Consider the following 9,415-nt stretch of genomic DNA (forward strand, 5'->3'; position numbering starts at 1 on the left):
CAAAAGGAGATATTAAAAAAATTAAAAAGTTGATTTCAGAGAAATATCATATCAAGGTTTAAATTTAAATTCTTGGAAGTCTACAAGTTCTGTAAAACAATATCATTTATTGAAATAAAATGAGCACTGTATGAATTGAAACGAATTGGGTATTCTGTTGATAACTTCTTTTTTTCTTATAATATTTAAACCAAATTAACGTGATAAAGTCGTGTATAATTAGTAGGCGTTTGGATATAAAAATTATAATTTTTTTAAAAAAAAATAATATTTAAATTAAGTTGAAAAATAGTAATTGAAATTTAAATTCATGTATGGACAAGTATTTCACTTGAAAAAATGTTACAGTTTTGTGAGTGAAGAAACAAAAATTACTGAAAAGTGGTTTTGAAAAACTTATTTTCGAAAATTTTTCAGAACTTGCAAAATTTTATTGACAAAACACGTTTTTTTTATAAAAAAAAAAGGAAAAAAGAAAAAAAAATCTATGGATAAACGGGTCCTTACATTCACATAACATGAAACGAATTATATAAAATTCACCACCAAAGGATGTGGTGCAGTGGATGGGACTGCTCCTCCCTTAACCAGAGTTCGAGCCCTGGGTATGGAAAAATCCTTGGTAGGGAGCGCTCCCCCCCAAATAGGGCCCTACGCGGCGCGAATCCGGATATATTCGAACTCCAATGCGTGTACCGAACATCGAGTGGAAAACTAAAAAAATTATATAAAATTCATATTTGAGAATTGAGACAAATAAATGGGTGAGTTGGAAGAGGAAAGATTGGGTGGAACGTGGGAGAGCCAGAACTTTAATAAGGAGATAAGAGACCAAAGTGGGACAAAGCATTGTGCTGATGATCTGGAAATCCACATGACACTAGTGTTGACGAGGGGAAAAAAAATGGAAAATGACAATGCCAAATAATCTTAGAGTGTTCAATTATTGATGGAATCTTCTTTTTCCTAATAATAGTCTGAGCTAGCTTATGTACACCTCGATTAAGTTCACGAGATATCTATTATTTTACCAGTAAAGATAACGAGTAACTCTAAGCTTCACAGCTCAGATAAATGAAAAGAAATCGGCTAGTATTTTCACCTCGATTGAAGTTTGAACTTGAGACCTGATGATTTTTAAATCTTGTGTTTGAGTTGTTAGAAATAGGGGTGGGTGTCCAGGCAGTTCGGATCGGATATGAAAATTTCGGTTTGAATTTTTTATTTTCGATTTAAAAAATGACAATCCAAATCCAATCCAAATAAGTTCGGATTGAAACGGATTTTTTAAGTTCGGTATCGGATTAATCAGTTTAGATATGTTGGATTTTCGGTATTGAGCGTATAAGATGTTTCTTCTTTTTACAAAAACGAATATCCAAATGAAGTACTCATGTTAAATTGCATGAAAAGTTCATCATTCTCACCGCAATCATTCAAATAAAGAATTCAAGTAATGAAATCATTATCAAGAAAATACAACAGAGACATTAATACGATCGATAAGAAGAAGCAACAGTAAAACCATGGCCAAATAAAAAGTATTCTAACAATAACTTAGTAATTAATATTGAATATACGAGATAATATCTAATGTGTAGAGTATTTAATTTATTACTACTATTGGCATATGGATAATGGACTAAATATAAAAAATAAAAAATTTGAATTTTCGGATATCCAAAAATCCGAAGTACCAAATACAATATCCAATCCGAAATCCAAAATTTTTAAAAATTCAATCCGTAATACGAAAATCCAAACCAAAAATCCAAAAAATTCAATTTCAATTTGGATTTTGAGTTTGCCTAAACTATGCCCACCAGTAGTTAGAAAAGAAGATATGGTTTTCGATATTGGGGTTCTAGGGAGTGAATTGATAGGCTATCAAATATTTACGAGTTAAGATAATTTCCTTCTTCCTTTCGATTTTCCGGGGCATTTGCGCAAATGGCCTTTTTTAAGGCCACTATTTAAATTTTGTTCCATTCGACTGAGCCAACGGCAACATGGTATAATGATATATGAATTGAGATTAAATAAAGAAGTTAGGATTCTTATTGTCGCCCCAATTTGTTTGGGACTGAGGCGTAGTTGTTAAACTAACCACAACACATTTTAAAGAGAGACTTCAAACCAGGCCATTCAATGCAAATAATCCCAACTTTTGCTCAAGAAATTGCATAAATATGACACTTTTGGGGTGGTTTTTAGTTTTTGAGCCCCTCTTGCTCTGGCTTGCCCAGAGATAGAAAGAAGCTGCTCACTCTGCTTTTGCCGAGAAAGGGAGCGGCGAGAACGGATGACCATCATACGGAAATGAAACTAGTAAAGAAAGATGCCGAAACTCTTGCTTTCATCTTGTCTTTACTCTTCCTACTTGGGGAAAGTGTTGCATTTGCCACATTTCTCATTTCATTAGCTTTCACCCTTTGTCACCAAGGTATAATCATAAGGTAAAATGTAACTTCTATTCATCCAATACTGTTTTTCACATGTCAGACTTTTGGCCAATTTCTAGATAGGATTTTGAGAACTTTACATTGGCTTCAGAATGGAATTGGGTACTACAAGTTCCATGTAGAATGTTTTAAGTCACAGGTTCGAGCCCTGCTCCAAGCGAACTAACACTGATATTTAACTCTGATTGTATGAGCTACTTATTAGGAAATCATTACAACAAGAGAGGAGCTGTTTTGCTTAAAAGCTAAATATATATCTCTTTATTCTTCATATGATTGTTAACATCAAGAGATGTAAACAATCAAAGAGAACTTCAACTCCATAAGAAGGGAATCCAATAAGAGGCTGCAACTGGAAAATCAAGAGAAGAAAAGACAGATTAGAGGGCGATTCAAAGATATATGTTATTTAGTGACCAGTCAAATCCTAAAGATTCGCTCGTCCAAATTTGAGTCAACAAAACAAGCAAGTAATGCAATTTCCGATGCAGTAAATATAGAACCTTGGCGTAACTGGTAAAATTTTGCCATTTGACCAGAAGGTCAAGGGTTCGAGCCGTGGAAACAGCCTCTTGCAGAAATGTAAGGTAAGGCTGTGTAAAATAGACTCTTATGGTCCGGTCCTTCCCCGGTTCCCCCGCATAGCGGGAGCTTAGTGCACCAGGCTGCCCGTTTAGTAAACAGAATAAAATGTTTTCAAGAGCATGGGATTGATATATGCATAAACGAGTCCATTTTTTTTTTTCAATCTGCATAAACGAGTCCATGACTTAACCATTCTAGCTTAACCTAATTTCCATGACTAGAGGTTATATTTGTCAAGAAGTATAAAGGAAATCACAAGAGGTCAAAATAAAGAAAAGAAAGGCGTGGCACGGCTACTGGAGAAGCGGAGCCAGGATCTGAAGTGTATGGGTTTAGGATTCTAGCCATTTTAAGTTATTGGTTATAAATTAAAAATTTGTACACATTGAATAGATTTCTTAAGACAAATACAGAGTTTAGACCAAAATTACCGGTTTCAACCGAACCCGTACCTTGGTCTCTAGAACCGCCCCTAGGCACGGGTTATGATGCAATGTATATCTTTCCAATCCCTTTGATGACATATTGACATGTAATTTTTTGCAAGCAAATGTATAGACAGCAGAGCAATAAAGGAAGTAGTTGACCACTAAGCTTTCAACAAAGTAGAAGAATTTTCCAATTCAAACAAGAGGTGAAACAGCAAATGAGTAAAAGAAAACCACATTGTTGCCAACTTCCAACAACAGGGAGAGGAAGGGCGAACCGAATACTTCATATGCTAGAAACAAGCAAGATCTTGCCGAAGGCATACAATGTTACAAAGTTGCACTACTAAAGAGTTAGTATTTGACAACTGACATTAGGCTTTGGCATAAAGAAAACTTTGTGATAATACATCTCAACAAAACCTGGGTAATAGCACCTTAAAATGGCTTCCCAAATTCTTGTGTCGGCTGCTCCCAGCCCGTCAGAAAACCTACAGCAAATACATTCAGCACACTTAGAGACGAAAGAAGACCCCAGATACTTGTTATCTTAATTCTCATCCATCAAAAGAGAGGAGCAGAAAAGCACAGATAATCTTGTACATGCTTATGGCCATATAGATGAACATTAATCTGCTGACTAAGAAAACAGAAATAGTTTTTTTTTTTTTTTCCTAATTCTGAAAGAACTTAGTCCTCATAAGTAGAGCAAGCCACTTGATCAACAAATGAAACTAATCTAATGACTATCCTTACCAAAGGAACATGGTTTTATTCATTTATTTTTCTCTTTTTTTTAAATCCGGAAAATCCCCGATGGCCAATGGCGCACGGTTCTAAACTCGGTGGCTAATGGGCCCACCCCTCTACCCTTCTCCACTTGAACACCAGGCTTTAATCTAAGGCAGGATTTGAACCCGACATGCGCCTAACCCACACATCACGTGTTGCGCTCTTACCATTGGACCAAAGCCCTGGGGGCTCAAAAGAACATGGTTATATAATATGCGTAATCAGGAAAAAAAAATGAACAGCGAAAAAATCAAGGAATGTACGATACAGGTAAGGATCACGGCAGAACCATGGACAGGTGCGCGCACACACACAACTCAATACAAAGTTCAGATTCAAAAAGTGTTGCTAAGAGATCTTAAGCATACTTATTGGAATTTCTCCCAAGGACATATATATTGAATCATCGTCACCAAGCATGCCCTGAAGGAAAAAGAAGAGTGATTAAGAAAATATACAACAAGGCGTTTTCATAAGCATTATTGCACTTTCACTTGTAAGTGAAGCAGAGAAAACTAATCGTAAAATGGAAAAATTGTACAAATATCAGTGTGAAAAATTCACTATGAAAACTATGGCATTAGTACCTCTCCATTATGGAGGCCCATATCATTGTGCAAAGAATTCATATCTTCTGGTAGAGAAGAACAGTTTGCTATATCATTCCCAAGTAATTCCGAAATCATAAGTCCATAACCGTCCTGAGCATTGGGTATATTGTTGGTACTATGTGCATTATTAGAAAAACCATCCGTTTCAGTGAATACAGCTTCAGACCTGTGTAAAAGGCAACAACCATCTTGTGGGAATTTTTTTTTTTGAATGATAATAACAAAAGCAGTTAAATCAACATGAAGATGGAATCAATAACTAATTCAACAAATAGAACTGTGCAAAAGAAAATTGGAGGTGTACACTAACCTTCTCTCTTGGTTACTGAAAGCCTTCTCTTCTTGTTCAGAATCATTGTCCAAATCAATCACCTCAACATCTCTCCCATCAAAGCCAGATTTAGCATATTTACTTGTATTAGAGTTACTACCCATGGTCAGATGCATATCAACCGATGCTTCTTGTTTTACACCTTCAGCAATCACAGGGAAGATATGAACAGGATTGGCATCATGATGTTCATTCACATCAGAAGTTTCCATAAGATTGAGATCAAAAGTCTTGAAGGAAGCCGGTAAAAGTTGCTTTTCCGCGAAGTCACTGCCTAGCCTCACATCACCCTCGGGTATCATAGAGATGTCTACCAATCTCTTCTCCTCAGACAGAAACATTACTGGCTCTCCGAGTGATGTCCTTGGTTCCTCTGAAGTCAGCTGTTTTTCCACTGAATTAGAACGGTAGAGAAAGTCATCTGAGAAAGTACTTTTTAATGAAGCCAATTCTCTAGGTCTCTTAGTTCCCTCCTTACAATTGTCATCGTCATCCAACTCTCTTTTCTCACCTCTTCCCGTGGTTATAGAACTGCAACTTTCAATCTCAGTTAGCCCCACTAATTTCTCTTCCTCCTTCATTAACGTACTTTCACGAAAGGATGAGGAACTTGTCTCATTTAACTGCTTAATGGCATAAGTAAGACATGATTCTTCCTCCGTGGATGGCGCTTTCAATTTCTCAGAATTGGGGCTTTTCGCATCCACAGAGATGTCTTGGGAATGCAATTCAGTTTCCTTAGGGAGCCCGCCCTCATGAGCATTCTCATCTACAGTAACAGAATCATGACAAACCTTCAAATCTCTGTTTGCCAACGAAGAACGTGTTCTTGTGGGAACGTTTCCAAACCTGCATAAGCTAAGTAAATCATTAGCAGTCATGCTCGTCTGGTGATGTTCTTCACTGAACAACTTTACTTCTAGATCCTCGTTGCCAGCTGTTTTCTCCAAACCATCAGTACTGTTGGAAAGATTAACCGGATCAGCTTCTTTCTCGGACATTTCAATGTCATCAGGTTTCTCGTTTGGTTCAGGTTGAACCTCTGATGGGAGATCATTTCCAGTGTTGATGGGACTTGTCTCTTTACCAGAATCTCCCGAGGCAGGTTTTGAATCACCACCCGTTGACTCCTCTGTACTCTCTATATCTGGATTTGTTTTACCTGGAAGAAGGGAACTAGGTAGCATCTCATTACTATCTTTAGCCACTTGCTGTTCATCTCTATCACGTGGGAAAGCGACATCTTGACCATTCATATCAGTGTAGGCCCTGGCTCTAACGGACGACCCACTTCTTTGCAATTCTTGGTTGAACTCAGAGCTGTAATTTCTAAAGGATTCATTTCTTCTCCTTGCTCTCATATAATTTCTTGAACCCACCGAGTTATGTTCATCAGGAAACATTCTCCTATCACCTACACCACTCTCGAAACGTGAAAGAGCTGATGTCCGACCTTCATCAACGTCTTGTCGCTTAAACCCCTGAAAATTCCCAACCGGGCTCTTTAAGTTACCATTTGGCAATTTCCCTGAAAGAGCATTTGGTGGCAGCAGCCCTTTGGAAACCAGGTACTCGGCTGCTAACCGTCCAGCTTCCATGAAAAGGTCATTTCCATGCGAAGGCTGCTGAAACCCAAACTGCTTCGATTGACCACGCCCAAATCCACCTCGATTATAGTTTCTGTACTCCAAGTTGTGCAATACACGACCTCTCGCTGTTCCTTCAGGTGAAACCCGCGAGGCAGTAGCCACACCACCCATCCCCATTGAACTAGACCTATACCCAGCTACCGGACTCCGTTGCCTGGGGTGCATTTTTTCAAAAATTGGATCTTTTTACCTTTAAAATGTAAATTTCTTCCCAAATTCCTCAAATGATCAAAAGGGGTTGAAGAATTTCTCAAGGGTTCAGTTCTTCTTCACCAATTCAAGTTATACTTATAAGGGATTCAGTTCTTCAACCAAACACAAGCTAAATAACAATTGCAGTTTCTATAACCCATTCTCAGAAAGCTAACAAACTCTATTTCCTTATTCTTGTTCCAAATTCATGGATCATTGTGAAAAAAACCCAACTAAAACTAAACAGTCAATAAGGTCAAAGATTCAATTTTTACAGATCTGTTAAGTGACAATCTAGAATTTAGCAGCAGCAGTATTACCTTTTAGGGAAATGAAGCAAATGGGTTTCTCTGGGTTGCAAAGCTTCAATCGTTATTGTTTAGGGTTTCAGATCTATTTCATGATCATCAAATTGTACTCCTCCTTGCAATTTCCATAACAAAATTTAGATAGAAACTGATTAAATCCGTTAGGGTTTATGATTTTCTTTGTTTTTTTTGTGTGTGTGCTTTTTTTTTTTTTTTTTTTTTTTTTTTTTTTGCAATTTCTGTCGGGTCAAGGAAATCAACTAGGTGGAGATTAGATCCAGGACAGAATCATACAAAGTGACAAAGTCTATGGTCAAAAGATTAAAGAAATTGTTTACACTCTGATTAACTGTGTGCTGGAGATTTTAGATTGGACTATTGAAAGCAGAGCCAAAGAAAGAATCCAATTTTATGCCTTAATGTAAAAAGAGAGGGTCGATATTATAATAGCGTCAAAGAGACGGACCACAAGATGATATTGTTGTTGTGTCAAAAATATAAACCATATATGATTTCTTATGTTATTTTTTCGCAGAACAACGACAATAATAATATACCCAGTAAAATTTCATTAGTGAAGTATAATTAACGAATAAATTATTTAGGAATTTTAGTCCTTAGTGTATGATTAGCGGTAATAGATATTTAATTCACATAATAGTTATGGGAGAATTATATTATATATGCAGTTATTAATAATAAAATAATATATGGATAATTTTTATATAACACATATGTGATCTATGATTTCACGATGATCTCTCATTTTATAACAAATCGTCCTGGTAATAATTAATAAGTGATGAACCAGAGATCACTTAAGCGATTATAAATAATACATGAGTGATTCCTGGATAACACATATGCGATCTATGATTTCACTAGGATCTCCTACTTTGTTAATTCGGTCCTGGTAATAATGAATAAGCGGTTAATCAGAGATCACTAAGGCGATTATAATAATAGGCGGTTTTAGATAACACATAGGTGATTTATGATTTCAACAGGATCTCCCACTTTATAAAAAATGATCCTGATAATAACTAATGAGCGATCAACTGGCGATTACTTAGGCTATCATAAAGTACGTGGCGATTTTTAATAACACATAGGCGATCTATGTTTTCATTGGAGCTTCCACTTTATTAAAAAATGATCTTGCTAATAACTAATAAGCGATTAATAGGAAATCACTTAGGAGATCATAAATAATATATGAGGGATTCCTAGATAACACATAGATAATCTATGATTTCACTAGGATCTCTCAATTTATAAAAAATGATCAGGAGATATAAGCGATGAACAGGAGAACACTTAGGCAATCATAAATAATATATGGGTGATTTTTAAATAACACATCGGCGATCTATGACTTCATTATGATCTACCACTTTAAAAAAGAGATCATGGTAATTACTAATATTTAATCAACCGGAGATCACTTTGGCGATCATAAATAACACATGGCAATTTCTAGATAATATAGGAGCAATCTACGATTTCACCAGGATCTCCCATTTTGTAAAAAAAAAAATAATCATGATATTAACTAATAAGGGATTAACTTGAGATAAGTTAAGCAATCATAAATAATACATGGGCAATTTCTAAATAACACATCGGCGATCTTTGAATTCAGCATGATCTCTCACTTTATAAGAATATAATTATGGTAATAACTAATAAGCGATCAACCGGAGAACACTTAGCGAACATAAATAATACATGAGCAATTTCTAGATAACAGATAGGCGATCTATGATTTCATCACGAGCTCCCACTTTATAATGATCAACCGGAGATCACTTAGGCGATCATAACTAAGACATGTTCTAGATAATAGATATATGATCTATGATTTCACAAGGAACTCCCACTTTAATAAAAGATGATCATGGTAATAACTAATAAACGATCAACCATAGATCATTCAGGCGATCATAAGTAATACATAGGCAATTTTTAGATAACACATAGGCAATCTATAATTTCACCAAGATCTTTCATATATAAAAATTGATCCTGGTAATAACTAATAAGCGATCAACAGAAGA

The 9,415-nt window shown here is 35.9% G+C and overlaps 1 protein-coding gene across 2 annotated transcripts; it reads right to left on the minus strand.

Annotated features, from left to right (window-relative positions):
• LOC109230847 (uncharacterized protein At4g26450) lies at positions 2,447–7,811 on the minus strand. 2 transcript variants are annotated; one of them, XM_019396302.1, is made up of 5 exons: positions 5,189–7,811; positions 4,855–5,044; positions 4,636–4,690; positions 3,913–3,966; positions 2,447–2,814 (listed from the first exon to the last, which is right to left on the minus strand). In XM_019396302.1, the coding sequence occupies exons 1-4, from the start codon at positions 7,021–7,023 to the stop codon at positions 3,914–3,916; spliced, it is 2,133 nt and encodes a 710-aa protein (XP_019251847.1). In that variant the 5' UTR covers positions 7,024–7,811; the 3' UTR covers positions 2,447–2,814; position 3,913. The 2 variants fall into 2 exon arrangements, with proteins under 2 accessions (XP_019251847.1, XP_019251848.1); XM_019396303.1 differs by having other exon boundaries at positions 3,899–3,966.

Source organism: Nicotiana attenuata, chromosome 8, assembly GCF_001879085.1.
Source record: "Nicotiana attenuata strain UT chromosome 8, NIATTr2, whole genome shotgun sequence".
In the NCBI taxonomy this organism is placed as follows: Eukaryota; Viridiplantae; Streptophyta; class Magnoliopsida; order Solanales; family Solanaceae; genus Nicotiana; species Nicotiana attenuata.

Excerpts from the sequence above, each read along its gene's own strand:
- LOC109230847 (XM_019396302.1), bottom strand. The coding sequence starts at position 7,023 with ATGCACCCCAGGCAACGGAGTCCGGTAGCTGGGTATAGGTCTAGTTCA. Across the intron at positions 5,045-5,188 it reads TTCAGTAACCAAGAGAGAAG|GTCTGAAGCTGTATTCACTG; the intron begins GTTAGTGTACAC and ends CCTTTTACACAG. Across the intron at positions 4,691-4,854 it reads TGGGCCTCCATAATGGAGAG|GGCATGCTTGGTGACGATGA; the intron begins GTACTAATGCCA and ends TTTTTCCTTCAG.